Source organism: Melitaea cinxia, chromosome Z (genome assembly GCF_905220565.1).
Source record: "Melitaea cinxia chromosome Z, ilMelCinx1.1, whole genome shotgun sequence".
In the NCBI taxonomy this organism is placed as follows: Eukaryota; Metazoa; Arthropoda; class Insecta; order Lepidoptera; family Nymphalidae; genus Melitaea; species Melitaea cinxia.
Window position 1 is genome coordinate 8,117,049 of NC_059424.1, and position 16,761 is coordinate 8,133,809.

The 16,761-nt window shown below is 31.6% G+C and overlaps 1 protein-coding gene across 1 annotated transcript; it reads right to left on the reverse strand.

Annotated features, from left to right (window-relative positions):
- Positions 1–4,530: 4,530 nt before the first annotated feature.
- LOC123668566 (frequenin-1-like) lies at positions 4,531–12,210 on the reverse strand. The gene is made up of 7 exons (XM_045602298.1): positions 12,057–12,210; positions 11,790–11,814; positions 11,302–11,350; positions 10,789–10,878; positions 6,896–6,974; positions 6,462–6,550; positions 4,531–5,418 (listed from the first exon to the last, which is right to left on the reverse strand). The coding sequence occupies exons 1-7, from the start codon at positions 12,208–12,210 to the stop codon at positions 5,251–5,253; spliced, it is 654 nt and encodes a 217-aa protein (XP_045458254.1). The 3' UTR covers positions 4,531–5,250.
- Between the last annotated feature and the right edge of the window lie 4,551 nt (positions 12,211–16,761).

Consider the following 16,761-nt stretch of genomic DNA (forward strand, 5'->3'; position numbering starts at 1 on the left):
TTCTTTGTGAATTATAAACAGATATTTCTGTAAGCAAATAAAGGTTAGTGGCAATACTGAATATTTGTATTATAAGCAAAATGAATTGATAATTATCATAATATAAATCTGTTTCAGGGTAAGGTTGGGTAAAGTGGTCATTCTAAGCTTTGAATGACTGCTACTCTTGTAAATATCATTTTTCACGCTATTTTAAGTCGTCTTGTACATATAATTTTAACACATTATTGTTATTTTAGATTTTTTTCTCTCTAAAGCAGATTCAGGAAAGTGACCACTTTACCTATCCAGTCCAGGCAAAGTGGTCTACATGAATCTAAAGTGACATAGATAAAGTGATCTAGTCTAAATAATACATTATTTTTGTTATTATATATTATTTTGTTAGATATTAAGTTTTATTGCAGTTTTACATAGAATCTTTAAAATCACCAATTTAATCACATTTTTAAGTAATTGCACATTTGAGCAGAGGTACTAGATCAGCCTTTTAATTGTTATTTATAAGTAATAACTTGTCTTAAAAATAAAATTCGCAAAGGATTATATCATCTTCGTCATCACAGTCCGAGCATGATTCATGAGCGCATCGCTTACAAACAGAACACTGTATCTAACCATCTTTTTATCTTGACTTAGACCAAACTTCCCCGCAGTGAAAGACTCGAGGAACATTATCTAGTAATTGTTATTCAACATAGGTAGGGCACAGCAGAAAATATCCTACTCAAAATATGGATCAGCTCGACTGGGGTAGTAGCCTTGACTTTACAGAAGATCGTAACTAAATAAAACTGTTTTCAAGCAGTGTTGTGTTCCTGATTGGTGAGTAAGGTGACCAGAGCTCCCGGAGAGAATTGGGAGAGGGTTGGCAACAGGCTTGCGACGCTACTGATGTTGGAGACGTCTATAAGCTACGGTAATCGCTTACCATCAGGTGAGCCGTACGCTTTTTTGCCGACCTAGTTATTAAAAAAAAAATCTACATCATCGTTATCTGCATCACTGGCACGTTTTTTAATTTTAATTTTAAGCTTTTTGCAGTTTTACCATCTTCGGTTACTCTTTTGGGTGCCCTTGCAGTTTTACCAGTTTTGTCATCTTCGGTTACTCTTTGGGTGCCCTTTTTTGTTCTATCTGTGATTTTATGAATCTTGCGATTCTCTTTTATATGGAATGTTAGTTAGACTGCTCTACCGCTCTCTGTTATTTAGTTTGGTTTTAGACAATGCTCTAAGAATCGGAAATAAGTAGTTAGGTGTAATTGCGAATGGTGTTTTCGGTTGTGGATCCAATATAGGCGGCATTGAAATAAGTGCATGTGGGCTTAACACTGGTGTGGGTTTTGCTGGTATTTCCTGAAGAACTGTGTTGACCAGCGAATCCACTGGTGAAAAAATCACTAGGCTTATTTAGGGTTGTTTTACTTGCGAATCGATTATTAGTGGCATAGCTGCTAATACTTCCTCCAAGAAGTCCAGAACTGATGGAGACTCTTCTCTAACAGGGTTCTCATTTTCTTTGTCATTTTGTCGCGTTTCTGGTTATGGGAGAATCAAATCTGTTGTGTCTGCAGGCAAAAAAGCACAATCCTTTATGACTATCCAGTCTATTGGCTCTGGCCTCTTGTGTTGCGTCGTTGTAAGCTTTACCGAAGAGTTTGCTGAATTGAAAGACAATTATTGCTCTTTCTGGGTTATTGCAAAGATATTTCACAGCTACACTTATGTTATACTTGTTCACCGGCCTCATGAAAGACACGTCTAAAGGTTGCAGTTCCTGTGGTTGCATTGTGGGGGCAAACATAAAATGGATGTGAGTTTGTCATGCCAGTTCAATGAAATTCAAATTTTTGTATGTGTGTTATGTCCATCTAAAATCAGAAGAGCTGGATCGTCTTCAGGCGGCTTTGCGAATTTCTAAAAATTTTCAGTCCCTAAAAACGTCCAACTGGATCTGACTTGATGAAAGACACATTCATTCTTTTACGGGGAAATATAGTGCTTCTTAATACACCCTTTTCTGCAGAGGTGATAGAACCCATCTGTTTCTTATCCTTTTTTTGCAAAAATTTTAGAGCATTTCTCTGGATGGTAGTATCCACTCCGTAAAATCGCTCTTTAAGTACTAAAATGTGCTGCACTGATTCTTGTTATTGCTCTGGGCTAAAAATAGGACGTCGAGAAATCAATTTTTTTAAATAGGATATTGGTTTGTTTCTTTTTCTCGACGTTTGAAAGTCAGTCGAGGAACATTGAATGTTTTTCTAGCTTTGAGAAAGCCCATTTTCTCATTTCTTACAGCTCTTATATCTGCTTCTATCGCTTTTGGGTCTCATGTCTGCCGCTGAGACTTGGGCGGATACGTATTTGGTATTATCTAAAACAAGTAAAATTAAGCGACAAGATGGGTAAGTGACCCACTGGATTACTTTACCTACTGACAGGATACTACTTTATCCAAAACGGAACGTAATTAAAAAGAAGAACCACATTAACAAATGAGGTTATGTTGTTATATTTTGCAACGAATGAATAGTTTGTTAGGGGCTAACCCGGTAGAGTGTCTATTTTTAATTTATAGTGATCATTATACTAATATGATGTTTGGATTACACTCACCTTGGATCAGAGACAAAAAAAAAACACTTTTTTTACAATAAAAATGTTTTCGCAAACTAAGCGTGCTAATGTTTACTTGAGCACTATGGCGTCGGTTAACGAATATTTCAGTGCATTGTCAAGAGATGGTACTCATTGGTTTAATTCAAAAAGAAACGTTAGTGACCACTTTACCCACCTGGGCTACTTTACCGGACCCTCTTGTATAAGTATTTAAGTCGAATTGTATCATCTTCAAGTACTTAAATTCTAGATGGAATACACAGCCCAAATAATTTTACTCTAGTCCATCTCTAGGACGTGTCTTACTTCCTACGAACTCATACGAAAGAATTTACTCGCGAAACAACCAACACAGTAATATCTAACCGGTTTCCATTAAGATTAATGGCTTATTCTTATATTATCCCTTCTACCAAAGTACTTTAAGGCACAAAAGATTATAAGAAAATTTTATTGAAAAACAAAACATATAAGCTTTGTTACATTTAAATTTCCAAGTGATGGGTGTATTATTTTCTGTTTAGATTTTTATGATTTCCTTGTTTCGAGAAAAATTCATTATTGTAGTTTTCTTTACTGTTTTTAGACATTTTACTTACAAAATATGCTGAGACAAATAAAGGGCAATATTCCACTATTTAAATTATTATTTATATAAATTCCAAAAGAAAAGCGGTATTATGGATAGTATTTTTCTTAATAAACCACATATTATATTTATTTGACCAGTGCAGAACCTTTTGTACCTTAAACGAAATCAATATTTTTTCAGAAAATATTTGTCAATGTTGAAAAGCACTTTACATTCTATTAGAAATCAAAAAAATATCAGTATTTGCCATTATATTTTTAAAGATGAATAAACTGAGTATAAAATGCCACAAATATATGTAGTTATATATATTTAAAATACACCTAATTATTTTCAAACAAGAGTCGGCATTATAAACCCGAAGAAGAATGAAGTTTAAGTGTTCAAAAAGGCTTAACTAAGTTGAAGTTAAATGCGTTGTCACATGTCACATTAAGCTTTAGAATTCTTAAACTTATTTGTAAGAAGTAGATAAGAAGTAACAACATCTAGTAATTACAAAGCTTTTTTACTTTTGATGTGCAGCTATTGTCTTATTGACTTCCACTGACTTCCTAGTCTTTCTACCCACATTCACGTGGGTACTACGTGTTGTAAAACAATAAAGATCACTAATCATTTTTACAATTTCAACATATTGTTTTAAATCGAAAGTTGTTAGCTAGTTAGCAATTATGGTATTGATGCTACGCAGCATTTTGAGAAAATTTTATTTATTAACTATGGGGCTGTAAAAACCCAAAACATTTGTTATACGCGAAAATTTATTATTTTTACTTTATATTGTCCCCAATATAATTTAACGATAATGGGACCAAGTCTTTAAAACCTAAGTATTAATCAACAATTAACAATTTTTATTTTAAAAAATCGCTTAACAACAAAATATTCTTAGATGAATAACCAGAAACGATTGTGATCGGTTTGTTTGGTTTTAAGAAGTACACGTTTCAGGGAATGTTTATCGATTATAATATAGTTTATATAGAAATAATAAAATACTCGTCATATTTTTGATTTGTAGCACGAAGATTTATGTGTACATGTAATATTTGAAAAATTATTACGTTAAGTGATTATATATAATTCGTGATTTTAATTGTTGTCGTACATTTATGGTATCATGAAAACTTTGTATCTTCGTACTGAGCGGTGGTATCGGTGAATGTCGTGCTACTTTTACTGTATCTTAAGGTTTTATCGAAACAAATCTAATGATTTGTAGTATTAATATTGGTAATTTTATCAACGGTCACACTCTCGCACGAATTTTATCTCATTATTGGAAAGGTATTATTTCGGCAAAACTAGACATAGGGGTCGAAATGTATTTAAGGAAATTAAAACATAGACATTATATAGTAAATTTGCCAACACGAAATATACGATGCAGTATATTGGAACTGATTATTATAGGTTTTCTGTATCATTTTTTTATTACACTACATAATTATTATATTTCATGACGAATTAAAAATATATTTTTGGCTAAAATATGACTTGTACAATTCTTATAATAAGATAATTAGGTACTATAATTTAACAATGATTTCATTATCTTCTTTTACAGGTGTATCACCTCCGATAATCAATTAATCAAAATCAAGTTTTAAAATTTTTATAACGTTGCCAAAGAAAACACAATTGATTAAAAATATATTTTCTAAGTAGTAAACTATCCAGGTTGTTGGCTCGTGAAGATGTAAACTCAAGAACAGGTCATCCAATTGGCATAGTGCCGCATACCTAAATTTTTATCTTGAAGCAGCTAAAATACCTATCTTCAATAGGTACCATAGTTGTCTACCATATTTATAGCTTTTGCTAGGTGTAAGTTTCGGTAATTTTTTCAAAAGACTATTTTAATTCTGATTTTTGTTCATATTGGCAAATACGAAATTAATTAAGAATTAATGGGAAATTGTACACAGCGTATAATACTTAAAAACAAGATTTTAACATTAATAGAAGACTGAAAGAGGTGCTTTAATCTTCAGGGAATAATGAGAAATCCGGGGAGAGGATGATCGTCGATTAATCGCCTCCCAGAGATAATGCCTGGACAATACGAGGGTCAGCTTTACTTCCTTCGCGGAATTCTTCGAGCGTGAGGCGATCATCATGATTCTTGTCCATCTGATCGAAGATCTTATCGACGCGCTTTTGTGGAGTGTTCTCATCTTCTGGCTGTGGTGTTTGCCCCTGAAATTATTTATTATGCATATTTACAAACGTTTCTATTGATGTAATAGAGAATACTTAATATATTTTTTACATTATTGCCTGATTGCATAATTATTTAGGCTTTCTATAAATAGATATGTTATTAGGTAATTAACATCAAAAGAAATTCTACATCACGACATCTATTACATCAATCATCTGTCTATCATCTATAAAAATGTGGGCACATTTATTGCCGTTGCACCTAAAGATTTTGCGCCATTTCAAATTATTACTACAGTCAGGTAATGGAAGGTTTTCAAAACAGTGTTTGTACTCTCCTCATAATAGTAGAGATGAAACTTATGTTGTAACCTGTAAAGGCAAACCACACTTTTTGCTAGGCCCAATCACGTTAGAAAGTACAAAGCCTCTTTTTACATTATTTAAATGACTAATTGTTTTATTTACTATAAAATTGTTAAAACATAGTTAACATAGTAGATCAAGAGCCCTCGAGGACCATTCCTTATTCATTTTATAAAGGCTGTTAGTTTCTCAGGGCGTGCTCTGAACTCAGGTAGAAACATTGACCAAATATAAAGTTCGACTCATATTGTTTTTGGGAGAAAACAGGTAGCAAATTCGTACAAAATACCATTTAATTTTCATCATTTTCGAAAACGTAATTTTTTAATATTTTGTTCGAAGTAATATTAGAAATCACTTCAACATTTTCGAAAAGTGGCAACACAAACATTGAGGTTGGCTTTGAATTCGAGTGGAAAACCATAAGTATACCTATGTATAACGAGTAGGTACGAGTTAAATCTTGAGTTGAGTAATGATCGTGAGAATCATGAGATTCTTCATTTCATCTCTTTTATTCACTTTATAAATGTACTTATTACACTTTATTGGCCTCAGGGGCTCTTGGTCTATTGTTTTTAAAACATGATTTACTATGATTAATAAAATAATTTTTTACAGGTCTTATTATATAGTATTCACGCTATGAGTATAACTCATCCTGATGTTTAACCATTTACAGTTCGGATAATATTGAAGACAGATTAACTTACGACCATCTGGTAGATTGCGTCGACTATGTTGTACATTTCATCTCGTGTTATGTATCCATCGTTGTCAACATCGTATAAGCGGAATGCCCCTGTAACATATCAATATAGCACTGTAATCTAGAATTCCTACCCACAGGACGGAATAGTAGCGCATTTTAGAAAGTGATTTGATTACGCCAGCATCCGAGAAGAATACAAGAAGTGAATATTTAGCAAATGCAATTTTTTCTTACATTAAATATTAAATAATTACATTAAATATTTTCATGTATATTTATATAATTTTCATGTATACATTCAAAAAATAAAATGGCAGCAGCAACATTTATTTGGTACAAAATATCACTTAAAACATTTATAAATTGTTCTAAAACATAATTATTCATTATTCATATGCAAACATAGAAAATATATGTCAATGCGAGTGTACTCACAATGTAATTTCTCGTCTAGATTACCCCGTGACGTCACCGAGAGAGCTCTAATAAACTCTTCGAACTCGATAGATCCGTCCTAGAATAACAAGAAAAACATGTCGACAATTACTTTGTAGTGGTTATGTTACCAGAGGTCCGTATCATAAATATCTTCTTGAAAATAATTCAGATCAATATCAATAAGGAATCAGTTTCGTACTAGAAAAAATATTTGGCCTTGTAGTAATTATTACTTACGTAGTATAAATGAATTAATTTCGTTGTATATGCTCATAGTTTAATAAATCACGTAAAAAATGAAGCAACGAATTCTTAGAAACTTACAGCGAAGCTAGCTGATAGATAAACTTTATTGCAATCACTTCAATAACAGCAAATAATAAAAAAGGAAAATACAGAACATACACAAGATATGTGCACAAAGGCGGTCTAATTGGTATTAGCAATCTCTAGTAGACAATTTCACTTTACTGGTAAAAATATTACACAAAGCTATGTTTAAGATTCTAATCAATTTGGCAATAAAATTGCAGAAATATTACAATGGCGAATAAAATACTACCTACCAATAAAAATATTCACAATACTGAAATTTACTTTATTAAGCCAAAAAATATTAAAAGAAATACATTGCAGGTTTATGTTATTATGTCGAAGTTCCTAAAGATATAAAAATGAGTCCATTTTATCTTTCAAGTACGAATGATATACAACGTATTATTAAACTGACGTTCTTCCGTTAAGGGCAATAATATATATGTAGAGATATCATACATGGTGGTATACAATAACTGAAATTATACGTGAAAAAATGAAGCAGTAGTATGTATAGTTCATTTTTACTTAACTAAAATCGGCATATTTGAAAAAAAAATGTTAAGAAAACATGGACAACGCTGGTTGATAAACCAACTTGGATTTGAATGTCATAAAAACTAAGTGCGTTGTGTTTGCGTTGCCCAATGTTAAGCATTCGAATTATAATTTCGAAACAAATAACGAGAGGCTTATTGTCAATGATACTACAGTTTTCTTAGGGATGAATTTGGACACAAAACTTCAGTGGAATTCTCATTTGTCAGACTTGAATGGTGGAGACAGCTTCGCAGCATTTTCAGTTAGAAAAGTACGACAACTGACCGATTTTGCTACTCATGTTTAATATATTTTAGCTATTTCCATAATTTTAATATAAGAATATTATATATATTTACAAGAATATTGATTTTTTTTATCGATTTCTCTGGGGTCCCATCATCAGATCCTGGTTTCCTTATCATGATACCACACCAGAAATGTCTCCTTTTCAACAAAAAAAAAGAATTATCAAAATCTTTTCATAAACGACGAAGTTATCCCTGAACACATTAAAAATAATAAAATAAATATACGGTCGTATTGAGTAACCTCCTCCTTTTTTGTAGGCGGTTAAAAAAGACTTCATGCAAACCGGCACCGAATCATTTTAACTCTCTCTTCTACTAATCCTTCATAATTTACTAAAAAATACCGAGCTGAGCTCGGTCACCCAGGTACTAATTTTAAAGTAACATCACGAGTCATTCATTCAAAACGAGGTCGTATGTGAATCTGAATTTGGAGCCTAACGAAACGTAGTTGTGGTTAACGTTGAATTTATCAGCTCATGAATATTAAACAAACGTAAACTGTTGCCTAACAACTACCTAACTTTACTAATTCATCTAAACCTATGGAAATATTTTTATAGTTACACACTAAAGTAATTGTTAGTAATCTGTTAACAAAATGTATTTATGTAAATTACTGACAATACATACTTCGGTAGTTGTTAGAAATATTAACGGAAATTTAGACATGACTATACATTGAAAACGACATCTTTAAAATTTAACGTTTAGTAAGCAAAACGGATCGTTTTTTGAATATACGAACGAAGAAGAAGAACGAAGGTATATATCAATCTTCATCTATATCACGGAAGTATTATGAAAGACTCTATGGTATATATATGAATTATTGGCTCGTGTATATAATATAACGATTGCCACTAACGTTACCTTATATTTCCTTCCTTTTTTTTCTTAATGTGAATTTTACTAATACTCAATATTGTACACCTACAAACGTCTGGTGTGTACGTCCTAAGGTTGGCTGGTAGAGAATGCTTTTAGCATTAAGCCCGCCTTTTGTACAATTCATTAATGTATTGTGCAATAAAGTATTAATAAATAAATAATTAAAAAACACTATGTATATAAGGCGTTCGACTTCTAACTGCGTTTCTTCAAATGAGGGCTTTTGTAGGTGTAATAGATCATCAATACATATAATAAAAATGTAACGGGTCGCTGTCTGTAAATTTAAAATATGTGAGAAAAAATATTATTGGGACCTTTATAAACGCAAATAGCAACCACAACAATGATTGTCAGAAGTTTTGTCTGTGCGTTTGTTCACGCTACTCTCAGAAACGGCTTATCTGATTTAGATGTGGTTTTTACTAATATAATGCAACCTTAGCTTAAAATTTAGTTTGTATGATTTTATTTTTGTGTTACACACACATTAGGGAATTCTTAACATTTTTTAACCGCTGGCACGGTTGATTTTTGATATGATATTAAAAAGTGTTTATAATTCTTATTATTAGAATGTCTTTTGAAAATAATATAGGTATAAACCGTGTTTTAGTACAAAATTAGTAATATCTTGCATGAAATAAAAGCAGCTTGTTTGTAGTGTACTTGAAAACCTGCTATAAAAACCCTTGTTTTGTTCAATATACTATCAGTTGAGAACTAGCTTTTATTCATTGCATCTTCGCAAATCTTATGCAGTTATTGCAATTACATGTAGTTATTATTACCTATTTAAACGTTTGAAGCACATATATAGCCGAATACGATACGATAAGAAAAACCATAATATGGTTTAATGTAGTTACGTGAATTCTACACAAATCGTATGTTTTATATCATTTGAAACTTCGACTTATTTCCAGGGAACTTGTTGCCTTTCTCAAAATTTGAAATAGGTACATAAAGCACAAATTTTTTAAGTTCCGTACTTGGGATTAAGTCATAATTATTAAGTTTTGTTAATAACTATACTAGCAACCCGCCCCGGCTTTGCACGGGTGCAATGCTGATACTAAATACAAAATAAAATAAATATAATATGTAATATACGCGCAACCAAATGTGTTTATTTACGACATCATGTTAGAAACCTCTACAACTATCAGTGTTCCGCTAATATGTTATGCATGTAAACCTTCCTCTGGAATCACTCTATTTACGAAAGAAAACCGCATCAAAATCCGTTGCGTAGTTTTAAAAATTAGGACATTATTATTAGACATTATTTATAGAACATATTAGACTACATAAACATACAGAACATACTAGAACTTATTGATTTGCTGTGTGGTTACGGCAGTAAAGAATATAGCCAAACCCTCTCTTCCCGTGGGTGTCGTAAGACGCGACTAAGGGATAACACAGTTTCACTACCACCTTAGAACTTAACTAACTGATGGCGGGATAACCATTCAACGGCTGGCTTTCAAATACACAGGCCGAAGATGGGCAACAGCGTCTTCGGTGCGACAAGGCGGTACAAGACGGTGACAAGTACGGTCACCAATCCACCTGCCCAACATGGTGACTATGGGCAAAACACTTGGGGAGGCCTATGTCCAGCAGTGGACTGTAAAAGGCTGTAGTGAGTGTGGTGATAAGTTTATAATATGTATTTAACAAGATTTTCATTCACGAATTTTAATGTATGACATTTTAGGTACTTACGTGTGTAGCGTGTATATATTTTTAAGATACAGATATTATGGACATTTCATTATAAATGTATATGGGCATGCTTGGTTTTCGATGACTAAAGTAGTTACTTACATTGTTTTCGTCGAAAACCCGAAAGACCAACGAAGCAAATTTGCTGGGGTCACCTTGAGGGAAGAACTGCTTATAAATCTTAATGAAGCCCTGAAATAAAGAACATAAATAATGAGAAACTAAGCGGTTTGATATTCTTAAGATATTGTTATTCTCTAATTATTTTTTTATGAAAATAAATAATTTTATGTAATATTAATAAAAATAATAGGCATAAAATAAACTAATTCTCTGTGAATAATTAATTAATATTTTAATATAAAATAAAACAAAATTTTAAAATATTTTATAATATGGCGCTTTCAATCAATAAACATGAACTTATTTAAATAGTAGTACAAAAGCTTTTAATTAAAATAATAATATAATACATTTTATTACGGGCAACAGTGAAATTTAAGTATTTAAGAAATACTACGAGAATGTTCTGTGTAGACGAACATTATTTCGGATAGCAGATAATAACGTAACCGAATTCCTGCATATATTTTACGAATATTAATACAAACACACCTGTTCCGTGAGCAAGCCATTCGGGCAATCCTTTAAGAAGCCTTTATGCCTAAAAAGGAAAAAATATAGCAATTAATAACACGAATATATTTCAAGCATTTTTTTGTACGTAATTCATATTCATGGTGTATATTAAATTCGTAGGGATTGGACTGTTCATATTACAATTAATGTAATAAATGTAAGAGGAAAACATACCTTAAAACATTAAAACTAACAAAAACCGACGTAATATAAATATTGTTTTAAATTGTAAATGGGGCTAAGGTTTCGATTTTGTAATATTTTTTATAATCATTAATAATAAATATACAATTGTTTTGTTACGCGTTAATTTCAATACTTTTCAAGATATATTTTCTACATATGCTTACTTAAAAGTTAAACTGATTCAATTAACCCGTATAGTAATACATTCATCAGTTGTTTGTGGTAATGATATAAAAAGTAGTTTGAACAAGAATGTTATAAAAAAAGCATAATCTTACCACAGCCTTATTTCCTTTTCTGTAACTGTAACAAAAAATAACAGAATATTAATATTAATGAAGAAATAATATTATATTGTCGTAATAAAAGAAATATTTGAACAAATTATTATAAGAGTTTGAATGGGACGCCCGTTATGGAAGGGTTCCCATTCAAATACTCCATATTTGTACACTAAATCAAAGATCACTTTTATCAACAGAAAGGCTACCCAAACGCAGCCACTGCACGGAGGCTCTACTGTCTACGTGCGGCGCGTGAAGCGCCTTGTAGAATCGTCCATGGAACTCCTTCTCTATCCATACGGTCAGAAGCGCTCAGTACGACCGATTTCTGTAAATTTTCTGTGGCCAAGGATAGGGGGGTCAGTCCTTTGTCACATATTACAACGACACCATGCAAAGTGCTGTCCAGCCTCATTTCAAAGTAGGCCCTGAGGCTGCACACCTCGCGGTTATGCATGGTCTTAGCGCTTAACATGCCTCGACCACCACACTTTCGCGGGATGTACAGTCTCATGACCGATGACTTAGGGTGATGCACGCGATAACAATGTAACCTTTGGGCACAGGACACGATATAGTAGCGACGGATAGGAAGCGTACAATACGAAGATTATCTTATAATAATTGTTGTTAATACATTTATTATTATTATTATTATTATTATTATTAAAAGAGCTGAATTGTTAGATATTTTTATATCTTTTATCTTTCTTCAAAAATAGGTTTGTGAATTATCAATCAATCTTGTAATAAATATGCGAAAACACCTTTTACTACTGAATATATCAATTATAAATACTATGTACAAATAAAAGGCTGCAAGTAAATAGTATAAATATAACAGATTACAATAATATAGGTCTCAGGTTGTTTTTTAACTTTTAGAATAACAAATCGTAATATTGACCCTCACAAATTGTGTTTTAAATATGTTACCTAAGATATTATATATATTTTTGTTAGAAGTTTATCAGTTTAGCCAAATAGTTTACGGACGACATCAAGATGAAACTAATTTTCTACAAAATTATCCGTTGACATAGTTTTAAGTGTTAACCTTATCAAATACCTAAGAAATTTTACGCTTATAAGGTGCATAACGTTAGAGAGTGGCAGAAACACGACACTATTAAAATAACTTTTTATTCTACATTCTTCTATGATGTTAACTTTTTTCTTGTTTAGATTAATATGACTTTATTTTAACTTTAAATAAAATGATGCTACCTAACGTCCTTTAATGTTACTTATATTATTTCATAAAGTTAATATCTAAACAAAACGTTGAAAAGTGTAATATGAAGTTGTATGAAACGACCACGTAATACTAGCCATATACAATGTGGAGTTATATTATGTATTGAGTAAAATATATTGCCATATGTCAATAATTCAAGTTCAGTAATTACTGCGTATATCACAAGGGGCTTATAATAATGCACTAGTGTCTATGTAGCATGGACTTTGTCATTTGTACTAAAAACTAAATATTCCACGAGTGGCACAGTAGCAGACAGGTTAAAAGAGTATAAAAATAAAGTTTATGTAAAAATTTTGTTCTCGAGTCAAAAATTGTTTTATAATAAAAATGTTGAAACGCCTTTATATTAAATTCTTATGATACCTCTATTTTTAAACTTGTGAAAAAAAAATGTAGAAAGAAGAAGCTGTAGGAAGACAAAATGTGAAGCTTCTTATAAAATTTTAAAAATAACTCTAAATATGTTTTATTATTTAAGACAAATATACAAGAAGTCTTCCTTCTTACAAGAAGTATTCCTTTGTATTACTTTTTGCGTTTCAATTTTGTGGAAACATTGAGAAAGGTATTATGCTTCTTCAAATATTTACATAGCAAGTTTCATCGCAAATATGTTTACAGTTTAAGCTTGAATTAATGAAAAATATTAGTTAATTCATTTTTTATCAATCTTTTAATTTGTTCATTCTGTATTTTCGTAGTTGAGATACATTTACAAATATTTCAGATTTCGGAAGCGCTTGTTTCTTTAATTTGCTAATAGCCATACAAAGTCACTTAACATCTAGTGATTATCGTCGCTCATTATATCGTAATCACATTTGATCACAACGAAGTATGTTGTATGAAGAAACGGGGTGTAGTGTATAGGGGTATTAGTGTTTCGTCTCTCGTATTCACTGAATACGGAGCGAAGGTATACTATAGGGTATACTATATATATACTTACTAGCAGAACCCGGCAGACGTTGTTCTACCCGAAAATAGCTACCAAGTATGTAATAATTTATAATAATAAGATATTGAGTATAACAACAGGTGTGTTTCAAATATAGCTTATTAAGTTTGACAAAAAAGTCTGGTGCGTTTTGAAATAAAAGAGATTTTTTCCACAGTATCTTTTAACCATTATAGATTGGCATAACATTTATACTACGTATTTATTATCTTATCTAACGTGCGTTTCCCTACGCAATTGCAATAATATAATTCAATTGCATCTCTGCTAACAAAATTATTATTTATTTTAATATACAAAACGCATCCGCATTGAGCACAAGCAACAAGCGGACAGTCAACAGAATCATATTTCATTAGTTTGAAAAATGTCATATCAGTCATCATTCTTGCCACTTGTCACAAAAAAATTAAATCAATAAATCGGTTACGTAAATAAAAATAATCGATAGATTATTGTTTTAAAATCTTTACTGAAATAAGTCATTGTGAGATTATTTTCGGTGCATTAATTTTATCAAGTTATTTCATCGTTTCAGTCGTATTTCAAAAGCGTTTTGAGTCGGCAAGTGCGGCAACGAAACGTTAAGATAAGTCCTCCACAAGATCGTCTAACAACGACTATTACTGAGTTGAAAGGCAATATTAAAGCGCTGTTATGTAAAGCTCTGTTGTAAAATAGCCCAATACAAGTTGGGGAGATATTAAATGTGTTGAACGATTCTGAATTTGTATGCCCCCTTCATATATTTATTAATGTATATACATATGACGTCCTCCTGTCCGTTGGATCGACGATCTACGTAAGATTGCCGGTGTGGGCTGGATGAGGATTGCGGAAACCGGGATGTCTCGCGCGAACTTGGGGAGGCCTATGTCCAGCAGTGGACTGCAATAGGTTGAACTGAACTGAAAATACATATGTAGTTATGTACCTATATAATATAAAGCTTATATGTCATAGTAATGTAAATACATCCTGACATGACATCCTCTCATGATAAATCTCCTGATCATTCTGTTACATTTTTTTTATGTCTAATATCTTACAAATAGATAAAGAACATGACCTTTTGAAATAATATATAAAACATTTGTAATATATTAACAGATATTTATATCTATTAATATATTAAAAATGTTATGTCGCGGGCCCACCACATGCAACCTGCTCCCAATATTTGTAACTGTATCTATTTACAGGTCGGTTTATAGACATAGCCTGAGTGCTTGATTAACTCACAAGGTATTCATTGTTATAATAGACTTTACTATATAAAGTTCACTTAATAATTTTTTAAACTTCAGTAAAGGTAGAGATTGAATTGCAGCCGGAATCTTATTACATATTAAAATAGACATTCCTATAAAGGAACGATCTTTTTTTCTGAGCCGGCATTTAAGAAGTGTTAATTTGTGGTCGTTCCTGATTGTTACATCATTTGAGGCATGCCGATCACTACGACTAACAAATAAATGCTTATTTTTCCGTATGTACATTAAATTTTTATAAATATACTGCGATACAAAGGTCAGGATGTTGATTTCTTTGAACTTCCCTTTCAGAGATTCTTTACATCCCATTTTGTAAATATAACGGATAGCCCTTTTCTGCAGAATTAGAATGACATTAATATCAGGCGCATTGCTACATAGCATAATGCCACATGAATGCCACAGGACATTATACTATGGAAGTACCTGAAATAAACTAATCTAGCTGTATCGACATCCATTAATAATCGTATTTTTTTAATGTATGTATATATTGATGAAGTCAATTAATAAAAATACTCGTAAGATTTCATTTTCTACTACTTCTAGTCCTAGTGTCAATATTGGCAAGAATTATGATGCTAAACTTTGAATTAATGGTAATAAGTAAAAGGAAATAGATGCATAAAAGTAAATAGCGTAGGTGGACTAAAAGCGAGTAAGGGGAAGAAGTTCTAGAAGAACGAGACGAATTGACAGCAATATTTATAACAAAATACACGTTTTTTATTTTATTTTATTTTATTATTAGCTTCACCTGTATTTTTGTATACTTCTAACCGACTCCTTTGGACTTCATTTTGACCCACTTCGAACATATTGATTTCATTTAAGTTTAGTAGACTTGTCGACGACCGATGACAATACACTGATTTGTTAGGTTATTCTTTTTTAGTTTGGTTTCTTTATAAAAGCGTGTTTTTTTTAGTTTTTTTTATAATTATATGAATTAATGTTCCCCTTTGTGACTGATGTTTAAACAAAAGAACACATAAAGATAAATAAATTCAAAATATCATATTATATAATAATTCTCAATAGACAAGGATCATGTAACTATTAGTAAATAAAAATAATTTAAACTTGTTCTTTAGTAAAATTTGACACATTTTGAATTAGGACAGGAAATGTTGCGAGTAAGTTAAAATAAAAAACAGTGACTCAAACAATCGGCGCTATCAAATTTACTCAAAACACTTTTGGAGCTGGTCTGAACTCTATGCAAGAATGAACATCTCTTTCGCAGTAGTGTAAAATGGTAACGCGCGCTTCAACAAACATCTCTGATGCTCTGTCAATATGCAGCAACCTTGTTATATTGCACCCGCAGGGTGCTATATTCACATGCTCTCTCAAAAGGATACAAAGTTCTTTGTAAGGAACGATTTTAGCGAGGGTGGAACAGCGAAAAAATCTGCAAACAATTTTTTTTTTACATTTTAAATTAAGACATGATCAACAATGTAAATCCAA

Excerpts from the sequence above, each read along its gene's own strand:
- LOC123668566 (XM_045602298.1), bottom strand. The coding sequence starts at position 12,210 with ATGAGGCTGGACAGCACTTTGCATGGTGTCGTTGTAATATGTGACAAA. Across the intron at positions 11,351-11,789 it reads GAAAAGGAAATAAGGCTGTG|GCATAAAGGCTTCTTAAAGG; the intron begins GTAAGATTATGC and ends TTTCCTTTTTAG. Across the intron at positions 6,551-6,895 it reads TCTAGACGAGAAATTACATT|GGGCATTCCGCTTATACGAT; the intron begins GTGAGTACACTC and ends GATATGTTACAG.